Source organism: Euleptes europaea, chromosome 5 (assembly GCF_029931775.1).
Source record: "Euleptes europaea isolate rEulEur1 chromosome 5, rEulEur1.hap1, whole genome shotgun sequence".
NCBI classification, from domain to species: Eukaryota; Metazoa; Chordata; class Lepidosauria; order Squamata; family Sphaerodactylidae; genus Euleptes; species Euleptes europaea.
The window spans coordinates 76,810,330-76,832,492 of record NC_079316.1 but is presented as its reverse complement, the minus strand read 5'-3'; the positions used below and the strand labels follow the sequence as shown (position 1 = coordinate 76,832,492).

Below are 22,163 nucleotides of genomic sequence, written 5' to 3'. Positions count from 1 at the left end.
CCTTCTTGTCAGGCATTTGATCTAGATTAGGCACAGCACATGGTTAGCCTACCCCATATGGTTGTTATGCATGATAGAGACAGCGTGTCTGGTGATCTTACATCTTCCCTCAAGTCTTACATTAACTCAGAATTCACACAGCCACACCACACTAATAGCTCCAAATGGAATGTGGGTAACATTTACTCTGAAAAGTAAATACTGAATTACTTGTTGGTTCCACTGAGGAAACACATTATGATGACAGCCTAGCATTATTATTTTTTAATTTGTTCTTAGGTTATTGAAACAGACTTGTGATCCTTTGAAGACCAATAAATGCTTTGGTGTAAGATTGAGAGCTGGAACTAGGGTTACCAACCTCCAGGTGGTAGCTGGAGATCTGCTGTTACATCTCCAGCCAATAGAGATCAGTTCACCTGGAGATCTCCTGCTATTACATCTTCATCCGATAGAAATCAGTTCACCTGGAGAAAATGGCCGCTTTGGCAATTGGACTCCATGGCACTGAAGTCCCTCCTTTCCAAACCCCGCCCTCCTCAGGATCCACTGCCAAAATCTCCAGGTATTGCCCAACCCTAGCTAGAACCTAATTTGTCAGATGTTGTAGATTGTTAACTCAGCATGGCCATATACCAAGAGTGCAAAGGTTTTTGTTGTTTAAATGGAGGCTAAAGGGCCAAACAATGCAAGAGACAGCAGCTGTCAAGATACAGAGCATAAACAGAATCATAGGATGAATAGAAGATCAGAGTAGATGTGACCTGTTGGCCACTAATGATGAGTTGGCATAGCAAAATGAATAGTATCAACAAACGAAGTCAGCGTTTCAGACAACTTAGATGAAATTTTAGGGAGAAATGTATTGAAAAAGTTGTCAAAGTACACAGAGCAAGTTCAGGTAAACATTTAAAATTTATTAAACTTTTTGGTCAAAATAATTGAACAATTATGTACAATCCCATTGTATTAGCTTTCATGTATTTTTTTAGGAACAAAGTCAATCTAATGGTTAAATGACCTATCCGTTCCACATTTTCAAGATTTGCAAATAGTGTCACAACTGATATACAGTATATGATTTTTCTTTAAACTTTATCTTTAGAATCCCCAAATTAGTATTTATTTGCTTATCGCGAACAAGAGTGGCACTCTATGGACGTTAATTGACAGGATAAGAACAGAGGCGTCGCTCTTGCATATTCACAGCCGACTTTTAGCAATCATAATAAACCTTCATTAAAAATGGAGTGTGAACCATACACCTGTACTTTATCCAGGAAGCGCAAAGGGCCTGAAATTCAAGGGGGAAATTGTAGGCACATTTAGTAGCAAGCTCAGACAAAGTGGTAGTACCTAGATACTTAATGCTATTAAAGTGGTGCCTGTAAGTCTTTGCGTGTAGACATTTATACCCAGAGAAGTTTACAATGAAACACTGGGAGCTGACCATATGCCCTTTAGGAGAGAGACGTTCCAAAATCCACATAAGCTTTTTTCTTAGCCCCCTACTGCCAGTTGAAGCCCAGATTCTGACAAATGTATTTTCACATCAGCATTCAGCCTCAGCCTGATCTCGTGTGTCAGACTCACCTTAAAGAGTTACAACGCGTTTTAAGTTGTGCTCCTGTTTGGCATAATCAAGTTTTTTTTAAAAAACAACAACATACAAGCTTTTAACTGCATCGGGAAATTTTCTATGCTTATGCCCAGTTGAAAGTAAAAAGAATATGCTTTGAAACAAAGAACTTAAAAGGTTAAAAAAGTAATGCACGTTAAGGTATGTGTCTCTCACGTGAGGCATATTGACTGTTAACCAGAGCAGTGATTCCATTGAAGGTTTTGATGTACGAAGACAATCTTGCTCCTTTAAGGCTGTATATGAACTTTAAACCAAATCATTTCCGTTTCTTCTTTCGTGCACACAGTACAGAAAACCAATACAAGTTAAGGTCATGAGGAAAAATTAAGTTTAGAGTTTGAAGCAGCAGATATCACAAGAAACTGCTTATACTGTCAAAAATCAATATTTTCGGGACAAACTATTTTCAAATCTTTCCATTAGAGATATTTTGCACAATCTCAATACATGCAATAAAAAAGACTGAATACATACTTTCAGATTTAAAAACACTTTTTATAGTTTGTTATTTTTATTAAGTGGTTTACACCAGAAGGTGTGGTTATAGATACAGTTGGTGAGTAATATACATGAAAAACCTGTCTATGCACCCAATTCTAGACTTACCTATATTGCTCAAAGGTAGAAACACCTAAAGCTTAGATGAAGGCCAGAGAAAGAATGTTTACAGGCATAAAGCACAAATATATGTTTTGAAAGGCCCAAATATTACAGCAGATAAAGAGCACGTGAGATAGAAATTACATGTTATGACAATTTGTTTCTTGGGTGTTAGATTTTCTTTTTCTTTTTGGTCTATCAACTGGAAAGGAAGGCTCAGACTTAAATAAATACATTTGTTTTGAATATTGGCCTTTATTGAGTATTGTCCATCAATTCTGCTTCTAGTGGGCTTATTTCGTTTACAAAAATTAAATTCCACGTTCTCCCTCACTGAAGGCAGAAATACACCATGAACTCAAATCCAGGCCAGCTGCTCTCCTTTACCTATAAAGGGAAATAAGTGCATCAATGTTCTTTACTGGGAGGACAACAAGGCCATCTCTCTGACAGATAAACAACTGGGCTTAACTATGCAAGGCGACAAGTTTGTCCTCGAATAAGCCGTCTTTAATTAATTTTGTCCTGGAATATATACAAGTTATTGGTGGCGGCCACGGCAATGATGTTTTCTGCAGGGTGCCACGCTGTATGGAGGATCTTCTTGTTGAAGTCCAGACTGTCAACACTTATTTCATCCTTCTTCCTCTTTCCGCCTGTGCACACCTTTCGAGGTTTCAAGATGGCACGGGGTTTGCTGCTCTCTCTCGACGCCTCCAAGGTAATGTCTCGCCGGGTGTTCCGATCAAACATCCTGAAGAAATTGTTGTAGGAGCCCGTCATAATAGCGCTGCATAAAACCAGCAAGAGATAAAGTGTCACGATCATCTTTGTCTCCCAGGTAATGTATCAGTGACTGGGCCTGCCGGCACCTTTGTAAGTGTGAGAGGGAGTGATGAGCGCTGCCCTAAAATGGCTGCCCCAAGAGGCGGGGCAAAACCCCAAAAGGCAACTGTAGGAAGCACAGCCAAATGGGATACCCTCCCTCCTCACACCCTGTGAAGAAGGGAAGCCTGAAGGGAGCATGGAACCACAAATTGAGTAAGGAAAGCTCAGGTGCTTACCAATCTTCTTGATCCTCCAATGGAAAAAAACCCTTTCATTTGAATTAGGGCAGCCAATAACAAGCTCTGCCTTACAATGGCCCCACACACTTCCTGAAAAACTTGGCTGGCGCCAAGGGAAGTACTATAGCATTGAGGAACTGTGGATTATGATGATTAGGGCCGTATTTATCATTCTCTGAAATGCCCCATATATATTACCACATCCTATCCTCCTCCTTTCCTTAACACCAGCAGTAGAAAAGAGCAATAGTCCAGTAGCACCTTAAAGACTAACAAATTTCTGGCAGGGTATAAGTATCTGAAGAAGTGAGTTGGCTCACAAAAGCTCATACTCTGCCAGACCTTTTGTTAAGTCTTTAAGGTGCTCTTTTCTACTGCTAGTGACAGACTAATACGGCTACTCATCGTGATTTAACCCTAGCAGTCATACAAATCTATTCTTCATTTACTAGTCAACTACCACTCCGGCTGAATTTGGCTCTCACAGGAGAAGGCTTTATCTCTAACAGCACCAAGAAAGGTACAGTCTGATTTTCATACTGGTGCTACTGTGCTATTTTTCATCCTCACCCCCTCCTCTCACCAAAGGAGTCAATGCAAGGGTATTAGTGGGTGATGAGAAAGTAGAAAATAGTTTGTCCAGGCAATACTGCTACATAATATTCCAAAAGCCTTTCGGTCCAATGGCAGCCTCAGCTGATGGCACAGTACCACACCCACATTTGGAAAGAAGAGGTTTTTGGCGGTGGAAGTTTAAAACACAAAATTAAAGCATGAGCAGCAGTAGATTTTAATCTTTACAAAACAGATTACTATGAACGTGGTGCTTTAGAATAGCAAGGGGTAAGTACTTGGGACAAATTAGTTCCTCAGTGTCTGGCTTGTTTCTCCCTGCATGCTAAAGAATAACATTATGCCAATGGATCATCCAGACTAGCACTGCACAGTTTTGACAGGCGACAACTTTTCAGGATATCAAATGAGAGGGTTTCCCTAGCTAACTGAGACGCTTTTCATCAGCAGGAAAGTACAGCAAGATTTTATGCACATTCAGTTCATGTATAGAACTTGCTTCAGTCAGTGGATCAGCTGCCCCCCCCCCTTTTAAACCAGAGATGTCAGGATTGGGCTTCACAATTTCTACAAGCAAAACACACATTCAGTCTCTCAGCTATGACTTCTCCTGCAGCAGTATATACCAATACTTGCAGCTAAACTGAAAGAAAAAGATTAAACTGCCTATTTGTTGTTAAAGAGCTAACAGATTCAGAATAATCTGATTATGGGATTAATCGGACTGTACAGTATTTTTAATTAATTCTTTACTGCAATCATTTGTTGATACCTCCAGATATTATGCCTGAAGTAGCCTGCAAATTCTGGAACCACAGAATGAACTTATCCCTTTTTCTTCAATCAAGAACACAAGCAGTTCTAGAATTCAGGCAAGTCTTTAATGTGAGCATCAGAGCATACGTTAGGCCTTACCTATCAGAACCATTCCAGCAGCATTCAAACTTGTCAAAGATGCAGTCATTCTCATACAGTGAACAAAGTTTGCTTCGGAGATACTCGTGAACCTTTAAAACACAAAGGTTGAACGACATGAGAACAGTCACCATTTCAGGAAAAACTCCCTTTATGATAAAGAACAAATACTGTACCTGATATGTCTCCACAGGCCTATTTTCCATGTTGAGATCCCATACTTTAACTGAAAGGTAGTCTCTGGTCATCATGTATCGACCACTGTGACTGAATTTTACATCTGATATTGAGGAAATTATTTCTGAAAAGAACGATCTGCTGCTGGGATCTTCTGGCTCCTCAAAGACTGAAAATGTAGAAGATAGAAAGGAAAAACGGTCAGAAGCAGAGAAGAACCATTCAACATTTTCAGAAAAATCATCACTTTCCTAGACCAGTGATTTCCAAGATCTGTGCCATGGAAGGGGCTAAAGAGTAACTTTAAAAATTAATTTGAGTGGGTAGCCATGTTGGTCTGCAGTAGAAGAGCTAGATTCGAGTCCAGCAGCACCTTAGAGACCAACCAGAGTTTTGGGGAGAGTCAAAGCTCTGATGAAGACAGCTTTGACTCTCGAAAGCTTATACCCCCAAAATCTTGTTGATCTCTAAGGTGCTACTGGTCTTGACTCTGCTCTATGTCCCTTGAAGAAGAAGAGTTGGTTTTTATATGCTGATTTTCTCTACCTTTTAAGGAGAATCCCTTCCTCTCCCCACAACAGACACCTCTGTGAGGAAGGTGGGGCTGAGAGAGCTAGAAGAGAACTGTGACTACCCCAAGGTCACCCAGCTGGTTTCATGTAACACAACACAAGCCTTTATTGGCATAGCTGGTATGTGTAGGGGAGGGAAATCAAACCGGGTTTTCCAGATTAGAGCCTGCTGCTCCTAGCCACTACACCACGCTGGCTCTTGGACTGGTAGGACCCTATATATCACTGACTCCCCACTCTCACTGAGAATATATGGGCATCAGCATCACTCTGAGGAAAAGAATACTGTACAAATTCAGTGAGTCAGCTTACAGATGTGCCTTGAGCCTCTGAAGTATCATCCTTGCCCAGTGGAGAGGTGGCATCTTGAGTGACTAGGCAAGGAGCGGGGAGAAATGGCAGAAGGCAACACCAACTAGATCAACTGCTGTAGTCAACAGGATGCTCATCAACGTATTCTCTTTTTGAATACAAAATGAAGTGTGTTTCTAATTATGTGCTGGAATCCAGACAACCCATCATGCATAAGCACAAAACATGAGTGTGTGTGTGTGTGTGTGGGGGGTGTCAACTCTTCCTCCCAGTTGTATACCCATGTGCCATGTTAACTCATACTCTGGAGGCTTCTGAGCCTTCATACCTGGTTTTCTGAAGTGGTGGAGGGGCTAGAATGGGAAAACAGTAGATTCTAACCTGTGGACTCTAATCTGTAGAACCAGGTTTGATTCCCCACTCCTCCACATGAGTGGCGGACGCTAATCTGGTGAACTGGGTTGGTTTTGCCATTCCTACACTTGAAGCCTGCTGGGTGACCTTGGGCTAGTCACAGCTCCCTTCGAACTCTCTCAGCCCCACCTACCTTACAGGGTGCTTGTCGTGGGGAGGGGAAGGGAAGGTGATTGTAAGCCAGTTTGAGTCTTCCTTAAGTGGTAAAGAAAGTCGGCATATAAAAACCAACTCTTCTTCTTCTCCCAAAAAAAGGCCCAGCATGTTTTATATATGGCTTTTGGATCCCATCCTTCATCTAGCAAAGGGCTCTATCTAGAGAAGCTCATGGGATATCCAATTTTCTCCAGGCTATACCAAAAGTATACATGGTGAGCACTGAAAGGTTCTGAACAAAAGCTTGCCACAGCAAGAACCTCCCAACCAGTCGACTATATAAGCAACAGCTACACAGCTGCTTTGACTGTATGATTTGATTAAAAGAATACACCAAAGCACTATCTTTTATAAATGAACTAACTCATACAAGAACCACCATTACACGTTGCTGGTTGGCAACGTAATCTCCATTTGGATGTAACAAATAAAATGGAACCACTATAATCAGAATATCACACACACTTAATCACCATGTTTCTCTCTGGTCTTACATTTATTCTGAATGTTTATCACAAACCACATTAAGAATTTTTAACGTGCATCTGCTAGATGCGCCTCCATTTAAACAACAGCAACAGCAACACTAAGGTTCTTTTAAGAATTCCCAGTACTTGGAAGACACATACAACAGTAATATTTTATTTATGGAAGCCTACACTGTCCCACCTGCAGAGAGCATGATTAAAACTGTAGGTTTTTATTTGCATTTTAATTATGAATACAGCCTCTACAGGCATTCATAAACAGAATTATCTAATTAGTAGCTTAAGATGCTTCAAGATATTATCCCACATGTAAAGGTAAGAAAGTGGAAAACAGTTTTAATGGCACACCAGCAGCTAAGCCTTACTGTGCCAAACACCCATGTATGCTTTAACCAGCTGTCTTCGGCTTTCTATTCTAGTAAATCATAACTTTCTTAGAAGTGTTAGATTTGTACTCCAAAGCTTATGCTGCTTGCAGGCACATGAAAAAAAAGGAATAAACTGGCAGCCACAAACCATTCACTTGTTCAATGGTGGACCAGGGGATTAACGTACAGGATGGACAACACAGCGCAAGTGAAAGAAAAGCATGCAAACACCAGAATGAACGAGTTAAAAAAAAGGAACAGTTTTAAATAAGTCAGATTATAATGACCATCAACACAACTTGGCTCAGACTCAGAACATCAAGACAAACTAATAGAATTACAGCAAGCGAGGTTTCTAATTCTGGGAAGGAGACAACCAGAACAAGACGAAAACCATCACCCCATGATAACCTTCTCACCTATGAGGAAGCTCAGGGGATTAAAACACCGACCTTTCAGTTTTGGAAACCAGTGCAGTTGGTTCTGCTGCAACGTAGTTGTCATGCTCCCGAAGATTGCTGCATGACAGAAAACTGCTTTGTTGCAGTGTAACTGCCCCAGACGAAATACTGGGTCAGCAGCAAGAAGCATCTTTGCCCAACTGTATGTTTACAGCACAATACCCACACAATGCACCAGAAGGTGCACACAAATCACAGATCTTGCCTTCTGTTTCCAATGTATAAGGGTGAACATGAGAAAAGTGCATACTACATATGTGCTTGAAGATGGTTTGGAAGGCAATTTTGATTTGCTACTCTAGCAACTGCACACTTCTTTATTTATTGTCTAAAACGTGTATAAACTCACCTTTCTCCCAGATATCTGGGGCCCAAGGCAATTAACATAGAATTCAACACAATAAAACATAATTAAAACTTAACAAAACTAGCAGAGTAATACACAAAATCCAAATGCCATTACAATTCCAGTCTGATTCCCTTAAGTACTACACCAGTGTCAAATGAATATGCCTCAGTCTACCAGTCTGTGCAAGCAAAATGAGACATAAACCAAAAATATGTACTTCCTTTTGAGCAATGGCGTGCAGAATTGCTTACACAAGAACTTCTACAGAATCTAATATAGTAGAGCACACATTCATGAACCAAGGATTTGCGGAAGAGCACTAATGATGATTTTCCTTTTCTTGTCAGTTCTTGAAGCCAATCTTTAAAAAAAAAATCCTTCTTGCTGCAAGAAAGTAGAACATCTCTCCTAGAATGATGCCTACTAAACCAAATGGATGCTTACCTTAAAAAGTTTGTCTTTGCACTAAAGAAAATACCAGCGAATTTAGTCACTATATTTCTTTCATCAGGTGAGACCGTACAGAAAACATACTTAATGCATTTCTGACAATGGTGTATAAAACCCAGAAGCCACTTACATTTAGAATGTCTATCGCAGAGGGCTGAAGAGCGCATATCACAAAGCCGTATAGTTCCTTTGCTACTGCTGTAGACAAACACGTTACAATGATGGGGGTGGAACTCTGCCGCAGTTATCACCTCTGTCAATTCCTCCATGTTAGCAGGCTTTATATCTACAATGTCTGAAATTTGCTCGTAAAGGTCAATAACGATCTAGTTGTAGAATAATGCATCTAGGCATTACTGGATGAGAGTCCTTCTAAAACAGCGACTCTCACCCTGCCGCTTGCAGAGAGTCTAATTTGCAGTTACCATCAACCAGGAGTCATATGACCACTACATGCCCCATGTATCAACCCTACGAAACTCAGTGTTTTAACTATTAATATTAAATATACAGCTATAACAATTTGTTTAATTACCAGATTCTTCTGAGCATGTATGGGGTCTTCTCCCCAACACTGCTGAACCTCAGCCAGCCCTTGTGTATCTGGAATGAGAGGAAGGGCTTCCTTCTCTGCTTTCTCCCTCTCTCCTCACAATGAGGGATGAGGATCCCAGAGAAGACACTGGCTGTGGATAAATGGGGAATAAAACTATCACCGCCCCACTATGGCCAGCTTGCTCTTTTCCTCGGTGGCTGCTGCGGTGGTGGATGTACTTGTCTCTTCTCTGTGACCAGCTCGTTCTCTCCTGGCAGCCGCCCAGGTGCCGGGAGGAGTGCGTAGAGGCTGTGGAGAAAGGTGTGTGGGTTGTTGAAGAAGACGGGCCCTGTTCCTCCATCCCTGGCATGAGACCTGCAGCTCAGGGAGGCTGACAGCTTACCCATCCTATGGCAGCAGGTATTTCATGGTGGGAACAACCTGCCAACCACAATGGCCTTCCTCATTTTTTGGGAAGATGGGGTGAGTGCAACATTGTGGAACTGAGCCGAGAAGAGCCAAAGGAAGCATGTTCTAGGAGCTGAATGTCCTGTTTTTACTAAGACCCTCTAAAACAACATTTCAGAATGGGTCCACAAAAAAAGCGCATAATTTATCAAACTGTTCAGAAATATAGTATAGAAAGGCTAGCACATGGTTATGGCCTGCTCTGCACATGGAACAGAGTGAAGGTGGCAAAATGGGCCCTGTCTCTCTTCGGGCAGCCGGACATAGAAGCAATTTAGCTGTAAGTCACGTTCCCACAGGCTAAAAATTCCCTGCAAACATAACATTAGCACACTGGGGGAGAGGTTCTAGCCTAGCTCTTTAGATGCTGTGCTAGTTGGGCAAGTAAAGGCAATTATTAATACAGGAGAACTGTGAAAAAGTGTAACCCACTTATCTCCAATCTGAAGTATTCCATCAACTCCCATTAGCCTCATTACTAGTTCATTGTGCTTCATACGTAGACAGACCAGGCCTAAAACAATACACTGGCTGATGTCTCCAACCTCCTCCATGAGCAATTAAATTACAGGTACTGTGGATATGAAGCTACCTCTTTCAACAAGTCGCCGGCGGGAACTTCAGGGGCTAAGCTGTCCAACCTATAGGCAGGTAGGGGTATGCGTTCGCATATGTGGCTGATTATCCAAATGCTCAGTAACACACTGGACTGCTAACCAAGAGCCTTGGATATGGCATTGGCTATAACAGGATTTTTACAAAAAGTTACAAAACAAACTAGAGAAAAACAGTTGACTTCAAAGGACATTAAATTAGTTTCCTAAGGAAGCCAGAGGAAAAGAAGCTGGTTTTTATAAGCCGACTTTCTCTACCACTTAAGGAAGAATCAAACCGGCTTACAATCACCTTCCCTTTCCCTCCCTACAACAGGCACCCTGTGAGGTAGGTGGGGCTGAGTTTGATTAGCCCAAGGTCACCCAGCTGGCTTCGTGTGTAGGAGTGGGGGAAACGAACCTGGTTCACCAGATTAGCGTCCGCCGCTCATGTGGAGGAGTGGGGAATCAAACCCGGTTCTCCAGATCAGAGTCCACCACTTCCAACCACCACTCTTAACCACTAAACTAGACTCCATTACTATTCATTATTTTGACAGGTGAAAACAGGACAGCTGTGAACTCTGCTCTCCCTCGTTTCAGAAAATATCACCTGCTTGGCTAAAGTTTTGTGTCTTTAAAAATCAGAACTCCAGCAGCCTAATGAATATCAGATAACCTGTACAGAATAATATAGGCCCTTCGCCATTTTCAAAACAATCAAGAGACCAATGATCGTTACCATAGACGCAATCAGCAGCAAACATTTCTTATAATCAAAATGTTTTAATTATATTGTAACAAAAGGGTAACATAACAAAAAGGATACTGAAACTTCTATCTGTGATTTCTAAATGCCACAGGTTGATTCTTAGGTCATCTGCAGAAAGGTATGTTTCATGATCACTATTAACTGAAATAGAGTTTATGTGGTATGTGTGTGCATTTGCAAATATCCTTCGGGGACTTGCTTCTACCATTAAGTCCATGGGTTTCAAGATTGGCACCTAGAAACGGAGAAAACAACAGGTTTGCAGCACTTATTTAATAAAATAATAATATAATTAAAAAGTTATAGTAGTTGCTGATAATGTATTTACTCCTGCAATATAATTTAAATATAGTGTAAAATTGTACTATGGGCATCCCAAGTTTGCAGGATTCCAAAATTGTTAATGCAGCAGTGAATAATAAAAGTGTATTTTTCAGTTTAGCCTTAATTTGTTAATCAAATATATATGTATCAAAGACTTCAGCAGTGGACTAAGCAGATTTTACCCATAAGAAAGCTTTCTCCAAAGCATGATTAGTCGTTTACAAGTTCTCCCACATCTTTCTCATGAAAAATGAACCAGCTTTCACTGCTTTTGGTATACACCAAAAATGTATAAATCCAACATTCTCCAGTGAAACTGCTTATTCCCCCGCCCCAAATAGCATGTAAGTACTCCAGGACACCTAGCAAAGGGTACTATTAAACATAACAAATAACCTGTTTGTTCTGAAGTTGTCTTTAGACTTTTAAAGTGACAACTATTTTAAAAGCTTTAAATTTTAAAGCTTTTCAGCAGGTCATCAGAAGCTTTCTAACATTCAGACATCTACTACATTTTCCAATCCACATGATGCAACAGCAGAATAACAGGGTTACTTAGTTTTCATTGGTTCTAAATTAGGATAGCAAGATACCCTCAATGCTGTGATTCTAAATGGATCCCGAAGTCTTCCATCTTCATCTTTCAAGTTATAACCTTCAGCTCTCTTATCCCTTTCACTGATTTTCCATAATTTAATAGTTTTATCTGCAAGGAAAAAGACATTTTGAAATTGTTCACGTCAAATAGTACTCAAAAATAAATATAATGAACACTTGTTATTTATAATTATTTGCAAATGAAACGATGCTAGTGTTTCAACTGGACAGAGCATTTTGATGTAGGAAAGGCTGTGAGGAATATACACTGCTTTACCTTCTTCCTCCCAGTCTTTTAACATGCGCAGAACACTTGGGGAGAAGAAAGAGAGAGGGGATTTCTTTTCACCTCTTGTGGGTCCTTCAATAAGGAAAGAGACCAAGTCTATTCTCCTGTATCTGTTTGAGGGGCTAGTCTTCTTGAAACTCCAGCAGTTCTCTCCTCTCTCACTGCTTCTACCTTCTGTGAAGCCAGAGAAGATGGAAGAAAGGCTGCTTTTCTTCCCTTGCATTCTGTGTAATTCACAGGAAGCTTCAGGCAAAGTATTCACTACTGGTGAGCTGGCCAAAGGATCTGGGGAGCCCTGAGCATAGATCGTTCTGGTTTGCTAGTAATGGGGATGGGCAAGAAACTAGTACGCAATACACTGAAGCGCTCTGCTCAGAAAAACTGAAAATGTAAACCAGTCAGCACTCTGACTTCTGAGGTTTCAATAGGCATTGTTCTTAAAATTGAAAACACTGCAGCAGTTAAGGACTGCGAGGTATTTCTTTTTTAAGTAAAAGTTGAGATTCTGTGCCCAAGGACACATTTTGCTCTCCAGTAGACTCATCATACTCTTGCAACATACCAGGCATAGGTTATTTTTGAAGAAAGAAAATTTAGGTTGCCTTTTTCAGTAATGATTTGCAAATAAAACACACAGTTCAAAGAACCTTGTTATCTTCTAAAAAGCCTTAGCTTCTGTGAAGAATATGTAACAGCTTCCATGGAACTAGACTTACAAATGCATTTACCCACTAGTATTTATGAAGGAAAAGCCACTAAGAGCATCAATAGTAAACTTGTGTTTCAGCATTTTAAAATATACATTTTTTGTAAGGGACTAAAACCTCTTTTTCATGAGAACTACAAAACATGTTCTATGGAATCCGATCTTTAACAAAAATTTGATACATATCACAGTTAAAGTCGGCATAAAGAATTCTGAAAAACACACTAAATCAGACAGATAAAGGGCAAGGAACCTATAAATTTTGAAAATTTGTGCATATTCTGAAAATGTGCTCTCCAAATTATGTGCCACTTGTACTGAAATGTGGCTCATAAAGATGAGCTTTGTATGTTTGTTTTCTTTTAGCAAATATTTTTTTAAAAATTGCATAGACCAATAGCCACAAAATAACAGACAGAAAACTAGTTTTTCTAGGTAAATACTCAAATTGCCCCTACTGTTAGATAAGCTCGTGGGGGACTTCTTATATTAACCAAGATCAGGAAAGAAACAGAAGATTGTTTAGAACAATAATGAGGGGAGCTGAGAAACACAGGTAATGATCCTAAAAAAAGTCTACTCAGAAATAAGCCCCGCTTTATTCAGTGGGGCTTACTCCCACAAAAGGATTGTAGACAAAATAAACTTGCAGTTTCTCTAGTACTATAACGTTATCTTGTTAGGGTGAAAGTGTCAGTTCAGCAAAACACATTATCGGCTCTTAAATAATTAATGTTAACTTATGTACTACTCAAGCATATAGAAAACTGGCATCTTCAGCTACTTGGGCCTTATTCGGGAATGACTCTACAGGATAAATAACTCCTGAACAAGCAACAACACTTTTGATATAAGTAATAATAGCAGACAGTAAACTGTAGGAAGGGGACACAAGAAAACCTGAGTCAGGACCAGTGAGTACTGAATGAACCACTATTTTCTAACTTCATTTCTTAAGAATTTTTTTTTTTTTTTTAAAGAAACCTGTTAGGAATAGTGCCAGCTAAACGGCCCATGCCAACAACTGTTATCTTTGTATGATGCTGCCAACTGATGCCCGATTAAGCATGTGGCTAGGCAATTTTTAATGCTGGTCCTCTAGCAATTACCATAACTGTGAGCAATCATGATCTGAAACAACAGTTTAATATGAATAATATCAGAAGTCACCAACTTAAGTACTAAATCAAGGCAGGGCTGTTTCCAGGAGTTTTGTTTTTGCCCAAGGCAAGACCTTACATGGGAAAATAGACCCTCTGATTTATTTTACTTCCCTATCACTCCCACACACAGCACCTGCTCTACCTGCTGAATCTCCATGACTGGGAGAGCAGAGATCATAAGAAAAGCCATGCTGGATCAGACCAAGGTCCATCAAGTCCAGCAGTCTGTTCACACAGTGGCCAACCAGGTGCCTTTAGGAAGCCCACAAGCAAGACGACTGCAGCAACATCCTGCCTGCTAATAATATAATAGGCATGCTCCTCTGATCCTGGAGAGAATAGGTATGCATCATGACTAGTATCCCTTTTTACTAGGGAGCCATGAATAGCCCTTTCCTCCATGAACATGTCCACTCCCCTCTTAAAGCCTTCCAAGTTAGCAGCCATCACCACGTCCAGGGGCAGGGAATTCCACAATTTAACCACACGTTGTGTGAAGAAATACTTCCAGAGTAGACTAATTCATTAAGATCAGAGGACAGGTGAAGGGAGGACTGGAGACCTTTCACGGAAAAGCACTGCACAACAGTGTGGTCACACATAGCTAGCTAGCAACAGTGACGGGTACTTTAGAAGGAGTCCTTCTCCCATTCACCTGTATGTAAGAGGACAAGAGGAGCCAGCAAGCAGAACAAGGCAGCCAGGCAAGTTGCCCGAGTTTTGCATCTCTGCATGAACACAGGGAGAACAGAGTGGCAGTCAAACTGCACTGGATCAGTTGTTGAGGTCTATGCCAGGGTGTGTGTGTGTGTGTCTTGGCAGATGCCCAACTTTGCCAACATAGAGCATTGGGCCTGGAAGAAACTGGAGGTCTCAACACCATTTAAGTAGCCTTACTTCATCACTGCCGCTATACACTTTTTACCACCCTCCCCCCTTGCCCCAGTGAAACAGACAGTAGCTTGTGGACATGCAACTTGCCAGTTGTACCACTCCAGAACCCTATGACAATGTAAATAGGCAGGCTGGTAACATAAGAACATAAGGAAGGCCCTGCTGGATCAGACCAAGGCCCATCAAGTCCAGCAGTCTGTTCACACAGTGGCCAACCAGGTGCCTCTAGGAAGCCACTAACAAGACGAGTGCAGCAGCACCATCTTGCCTGTGCTCCACCGCACCCAAAACAATAGGCATGCTCCTCTGATACTAGAGAGAATAGGTATGCAGCATGACTAGTATCCATTCTAACTAACAGCCATGAATACCCCTCTCCTCCATGAATATGTTCACTCGCCTCTTAAAGCCCTCCAAGCTGGCAGCCATCACCACATCCTGGGGCAGGGAGTTCAACAATTTAACTATGCGTTGTGTGAAAAAAAATACTTCCTTTTATCTGTTTTGAATCTCTCGCCCTCCAGCTTCAGCAGATGACCCCACGTTCTAGTATTATGGGAGAGGGAGAAAAATGTCTCCCTGTCCACTCTCTCCAAACTATGTATAATTTTATAGACCTCTATCATGTCTCCCCTCAGCCGCCTTCTTTCCAAGCTAAACAGCCCTAAGCGTCTTAACCGCTCCCAATAGGACAGTTGCTCTAGTTCCCTAATCATTTTGGTTGCTCTTTTCTGCACCTTCTCAAGCGCTGTAAAATCCTTTTTTAGGTGCGGTGACCAGAACTGTACACAGTATTCCAAGTGTGGTCTCACCATAGATTTGTACAAGGGCAGTATGATATCAGCAGTTTTATTCTCTATTCCTCGTCTAATTATGGCCAGCATGGAATTTGCCATTTTTACAGCAGCCGCACACTGGGTTGACATCTTCATTGAGCTATCCACTACCTCCCCAAGATCCCTTTCTTAGTCTGCTGCTGCCAGCACAGATCCCATCACTGTATATGTGAAGTTGGGATTTTTTGTCCCAATATGCATCACTTTACACTTACTCACATTGAATCTCATTTGCCATTCTAATGCCCATTCTTCCAGTATGCAGAGATCCTTCTGGAGCTCTTCACAGTCCGATTTTGTTTTAACCACCCTAAATAATTTGGTGTCATCTGCAAACTTGGCTACTTCACTGTTTAACCCCAACTCCAGGTCACTGATGAACAGGCTGAAAAGCTCCGGTCCCAACACAGATCCCTGAGGCACCCCACTGCTCACATCCCGCCATCAGGAGAACTGACCATTGATTCCTACTCTCTGCTTCCTATTTTTCAGCCAGCTCTCAATCCATAAGAGGACTTGTTTTCTTATCCTGTGACTATGAAGTTGGCTTAGCAGTCTTTGGTGGGGGACTTTGTCAAAAGCTTTTTGGAAATCCAAATACACAATATCCACAGGCTCATTCCTGGCCACATGCTTACTGACGCTTTCAAAAAACTCTAATAGGTTAGTGAGACAGGACCTACCCTTACAGAAGCCATATTGGGTTTCGCCCAGCAAACCTTGCCCTTCTATATGCTTGACAATTCTATCTTTAATAATGCTTTCCACTAATTTACCCGGAACAGGCGTTAAGCTAACTGGCCAGTAATTTCCTGGGTCCCCCCTGGAACCTTTTTTTTTATAAAGGGTGTTACATTGGCCATTCTACAGTTCTCTGGTACAGAGGCTGATCAAAGGGACATATTACATATCTTTGTTAGAAGTTCAGCAATTTCCCATTTGAGTTCTTGAAGAACTCTAGGATTAATACCGTCTGTGACTTGTTAGTTTGCAGTTTGTCTAGACGTTCTAGGACTTCCTGCCTTGTTACCACTATTTGCCTCAGTTCCTCATTTTCCCCTCTCCAAAATCTCTGTTCAGGAGAACGAATCTGCCCTGTATCTTCAACAGTGAAGACAGATGAGAAGAATTCATTTCGTTTTTCAGCAATCGCTTTATCCTCCCTTTACTCCCATTGTCATCCAATGGTCCAACCGCTTCCCTAGCTGGTTTCCTACTCCTAATATACTTAAAGAATTTCTTATTGTTTGTTTTGATGTGTTTAGCAATATGCCCCTCAAAATCTTTTTTTGCATCTCTAATTTTCTGCTTGCATTTCCTTTGTGCAAGTTTGTGTTTGCTTCGGTTCACCTCGTTTGGGCAAACCTTCCAGTCTCTGAAGGAAGACTTTTTTTCTCTAATTGCTTCCTTCACCTTACCCGTTAGCCATGGTGGTGACCTCTTGGATTTATTACTACCTTTCCTGACCTGCGGTATACAAGCTAGCTGAGCCTCTAGTAATGTGGACTTGAGTAACCCCCAAGCCTTTTCAAGAGATTTAACCCTCCTAACTGTTCCTTTCAACTTCCTCTTTACCAGTTTTCTCATTTTAGAGAAGTTCCCTCTTTTAAAGTCAAAGGTAATTGTCTGAGATTTCCCAGTCACTTTCTTGCATATAAATTAAATTTGATGCCATTGTGATCACTGTTGCCAACTGGCTCAACTACATCCACATCCCACACTAAATCACTGGCAGCACCACAGAGTATTAAATCCAGGATCACCTCCCCTCTGGTTGGGTCTATGACCAACTGTTCAAGGGCACAGTCATTTAGGATGTCTAAAATTTTTAGTAGTACTGTACAAGCCTGCTTCTATTATAGAAGGCAAGATTCTGCTCTTCACTAGGGTCATTTATGCATGGGAGTTTTACCTGAGGTTCGTTCCTCACTGGACCCACACTTTCCTGTTGGGAATCTGTGCACCAGCAGTCTCCAAGCTCAAATCAAGTCCCCACCCCTTTAAATGCTGCATTGTAATTGGCTTATTTTGTAAAGCTTACTGTGAGAGAAAATTCCCAACCCAATTGCTGCATAAAAAAGCATTTTAAGAACAAAAAATGGAGCAATCTGAAGGGGGTGGGGAGAAATCCAAGCCTCGGTTTTAAAAAGCCTTTCTTCTGCTCAGAAAGAGCTCCCCGGAAGCAGGAAGCATTTGAATCCCGCCTCTTTACACGCTGCATTGACTGCGAGAGAAACCAAGCTTGTCTATCCTACGCTTTGCCTTATGCATGGGGATTTCACCCTGGCTGAACTTAGGGGAGAGGGAAGAATTGAGTTAACAGAGGAACAGGAAGTCCCAGGATTTGTGAGGGCTGGCAGCAAGGTCACCTCTAATGGATGGAAAACTCATGCATAACTCCAAGGAACAAGCGAGACAGACTGGGGGTGAACGTGAGTGAAAGTATCCATGCATATATGACCATAGTAATTTTTTTTCCAATTTGATAGTATACAACAGCCTCCTTGCAAGGTATCAGAACATGTAGTAAAGTATACAATCAGTAACTTCGTGATATGTAATGCAAAAGATCATGAACTAAAGAGACGTCACTTTCTCTTGCTTATGTTCTGCAGTTATCAATTTCTACAAAAACAAAGTAAAAATGGAAGACGTGCTGAAGCATTATATTAGAAATCATGTAATACATATAAAGTACTAAAAAACCTACATGTATCTAATCATTTCATTTCTAGAACACCTACAGCAAATTTCCTTACCGTTTGTAGATAATAAGAAGTGAGCAGCATTCTGTTGTGGTAACCACCTAATTTTATTAATCTTTTCCTCAATTTCTAGACTTTTCAAGTAGTCAAACTCAGGTTCATGACTTTGAAAGGTACTGTAAACATTATACTCTCCCCTTGAATGAGGACGGCTTTTATTCTGCAAGGAAGCAAAAAAAGCAATATGAGCAGAAAGTGGTTTAAAGCAGTGTGCCCATACCAACAAGATATGTTAAGAAGTTATCAATCAAGAATACAGTGTAATTGATCGCTTCTCGGCCTTTTGGCTAAGATCAAGTGTAGTGTAATTTTCAAATGTACCATGTGTCCATAGCAAAGGTAAGATTTGAACTGGGGACCTCCTAGATAACAGCTCATTCTCTTAGCCAATGAGTACAATGTAAAGGAGGTGGACCACAGCATTCTATTAGAAGGACTCACAAGACACTCTGGGCACGTGCAATTATTTAAAATGTTTACACCTCACCTTCCAACCATACAGTCTTCAAGATAATCTGAACAGTTCTTTTGGCTTTGGTTGATATGTCCTCTAGATTTTATTAAAAAAAATAAATCAAAGGTAACTACTTCTACTGTCTTTGTACCTGCTGCTCCAACTAAAGGAGTTCTAGTATTTCCTAGAAGTCTGCATTTCTCTCCCTTTATAAAGGCTATTTCACGTGATATATTCCCTACACAAATAACCAGTTATGAATAGGAAAAAGTACACACAGTGTTGCATGTCATGTCTGTTCTCACAGCATGTACATATCTGCCTATTTCACACAATGATATAATGTAGTTCTACCCATGGCTGATATACCGTATATACTCGCGTATAAGCCGAGTTTTTCAGCCCAAAAAAAGGGCTGAAAAAGCCGGCCTCGGCTTATACGCGGGTCAATACGGTAGAGGGGGGAGGGAGGAGGGAGGGGGGAACTTACCGCCGCCATTTTTTCTCTGCCGGGAGCGGCCTCTAAAGGCCCTTTGCGGCCGCGGGCGCCGGCTTCTCCCAGCCGGGAGAGGCCTTCAGAGGCCCCCTGCGGCCGCGGGGAGGGCGCTCCGCCTCCCCCCCGCCGGCTTCTCCCGGCCGGGAGAGGCCTTCAGAGGCCCCCTGCGGCCGCGGGGAGGGCGCTCCGCCGCCCCCGCCGGCTTCTCCCGGCCGGGAGAGGCCTTCAGAGGCCCCCTGCGGCCGCGGGGAGGGCGCTCCGCCGCCCCCGCCGGCTTCTCCCGGCCGGGAGAGGCCTTCAGAGGCCCCCTGCGGCCGCGGGGAGGGCGCTCGGCCCCCCCCGCCGGCTTCTCCCGGCCGGGAGAGGCCTTCAGAGGCCCCCTGCGGCCGCAGGGAGGGCGCTCCGCCGCCCCCGCCGGCTTCTCCCGGCCGGGAGAGGCCTCTAAAGGACCTCTGCGGCCGCGGGGAGGGCGCTCCGCCTCCCCCCCGCCGGCTTCTCCCGGCCGGGAGAGGCCTTTAAAGGACCTCTGCGGCCGCGGGGAGGGCGCTCCGCCCCCCCCCCCCCGCCGGCTTCTCCCGGCCGGGAGAGGCCTTTAAAGGCGGCCGCGGAGAGGGCGCTCCGCCGCCCCCGCCGGCTTCTCCCGGCCGGGAGAGGCCTCTAAAGGACCTCTGCGGCCGCGGGGAGGGCGCGCCGCCCCCCCCCCCGCCGGCTTCTCCCGGCCGGGAGAGGCCTCTAAAGGACCTCTGCGGCCGCGGGGAGGGCGCTCCGCCGCCCCCGCCGGCTTCTCCCGGCCGGGAGAGCCCTTCAGAGGCCCCCTGCGGCCGCAGGGAGGGCGCTCCGCCCCCCCCCCCCCGCCGGCTTCTCCCGGCCGGGAGAGGCCTTCAGAGACACCTCGGCTTATACGCGGGTCGGCTTATACACGGGTATATACGGTAGTACTTTGCGTATAAAAAGGGTAAAACATCCTCCTTGCCCCACCATTCAACACTAAGGATTCATACTCAAGATTACCTAAGAATAAGTTATTTGTTAACATCTCTTAATCATTAGTTACATGATTTATCAGAAAGGTTAAAAGATTAAGGGAAATATTTTTCTCTACATGCTCTAAGCTTGTTTGTGAATGAAGCAGGTGTCGTCTTTTATAGATACTATCAGTTTAAAAGGTGAATGCTCACAGTAGCCTGAAAAGTGATTGTGACAGAATGGCTTCTGGGGGAAAAAATCATTACCTGCCTTGCCAAGTGCTTCAGGTATGGATTAAATTCAATAAAACAGAACAGACTAAGAATTATGCAAGAACACATCATGGATCTAGTTAAACTTGGTGATGTGAAGGTGTAACGTCACTTTATTTAAACAAACACTTAGCAAAGCAGTTTTAATAACCCACTTTCATTGTTCTGAATGAGACTGACCTCTGGTTCCCTTTGAAATATAACCACTCTGCCACCTTTGTCTCCTGTTGCAAGAAGATCGCCAGAGTAATTAAATTCAACTGTTGAGATAATGTCAGCTGTAAACATAAAACAGAGACAATCAGTATTAGCATTAGAATGTGAAAGGTGAGCTCAGCACCTTTAAGATTTATCATAATTGAACAATCATCCCCCATTAAAATGCAAGCTGATTCTTAAAACTGCAGCCTTTATCTTCAGCACTGGTCACTATTTTTAAAACAAAAGGACAGCAGTTGAAAAATAAAAGACAAAAGGTTATTAAAATATCAAAATTATTGTAGTTCTTAGTCTCTAATATTCAGAAACATTTCTTGGGCTGTAGTCCTATGCCTACTTTCCTGGGAGTAAGTTCCACTGAACACAATGGTACTTACTATGTAGTAAATACGCACTGTACTGTTAATTTCGGTGCTACTGTGAAATCCAGAATTGATGGGGAAAAATCTTGCAGAAATCTCTCCCCTGGAGACTTTCCATTTCATCATAGACACATAAATGAAGATGCAATTCTTTCTTGCATTTCCTATCTAAATATGCTATAAATATCACTTGAAAGAGTAATTGAGTAAAGGGTCTTCCCAGATCATGAAGTCCACTAAATAACTTTGCAGGGAGTGATCAGTTTATTTAAAATATTTATATGCTGCCTTTCTACCCAAATAGGTTCTCCAAGGTGGCGAACATCATTAACATTAAAACAGCACTTAAAATAAATATTTAACAATACAGTAAAAACACACACACACAAACAACACCAGGGAAGATGGCCAACAGAAGTTTATTGGAGGTATGCCAAACAAAGTAAAAATGCCTTCACTCACCGGTGGAATACAATGACAGAGGGAGACAAATGACTCTCCCTGGGGAGGGAGTTCCAAAGTTTTGGACCCATGACTGAGAAGGCCATTTCTAGGGTTGCCACCTATCTAGCCTCAGATGGCAACTGCAACCGAAGCAAGGCCTCTAAAGATGAACTGCATATGGGAGAAGGCGGTCCTTAAGGCACGCTCACCTCAAGCCATATAAGGCTTTAAAAGGTCTACCAGCAGCTTGAATTGGGCCTGGAAGTAAACTGGGAGCCGGAGTACATGGAAAAAGACTGGAGCTATATGGTCCCTGCAGCCCACTCCAGTCAACCTTTTGGCTGCAGCATAGAACAATTTTATATGCCAATTAAGTTATAAGACCATTCATCTGTCTTTGCTACCTAAGCAAAATGACAACTATTACTACAAAAAGAATATTTTATTGTAATAGCTGAAATGGG

At 42.4% G+C, this 22,163-nt stretch overlaps 1 protein-coding gene across 1 annotated transcript; it reads right to left on the bottom strand.

Annotated features, from left to right (window-relative positions):
• Positions 1–1,955: 1,955 nt before the first annotated feature.
• On the bottom strand, positions 1,956–20,962 carry PPP2R2D (protein phosphatase 2 regulatory subunit Bdelta). The gene is made up of 8 exons (XM_056849532.1): positions 20,855–20,962; positions 18,481–18,646; positions 11,830–11,942; positions 10,970–11,147; positions 8,675–8,839; positions 4,974–5,143; positions 4,798–4,889; positions 1,956–3,032 (listed from the first exon to the last, which is right to left on the bottom strand). Exons 1-8 carry the CDS (start codon positions 20,960–20,962, stop codon positions 2,753–2,755), a joined length of 1,272 nt encoding a protein of 423 aa, XP_056705510.1. The 3' UTR covers positions 1,956–2,752.
• Between the last annotated feature and the right edge of the window lie 1,201 nt (positions 20,963–22,163).

Excerpts from the sequence above, each read along its gene's own strand:
- PPP2R2D (XM_056849532.1), bottom strand. The coding sequence starts at position 20,962 with ATGTTTACAGCTGACATTATCTCAACAGTTGAATTTAATTACTCTGGC. Across the intron at positions 8,840-10,969 it reads AATCACAGATAGAAGTTTCA|ACATTGTAGATATAAAGCCT; the intron begins GTATCCTTTTTG and ends AGCAAATTTCAG. Across the intron at positions 4,890-4,973 it reads GGCCTGTGGAGACATATCAG|GTTCACGAGTATCTCCGAAG; the intron begins GTACAGTATTTG and ends TGTGTTTTAAAG.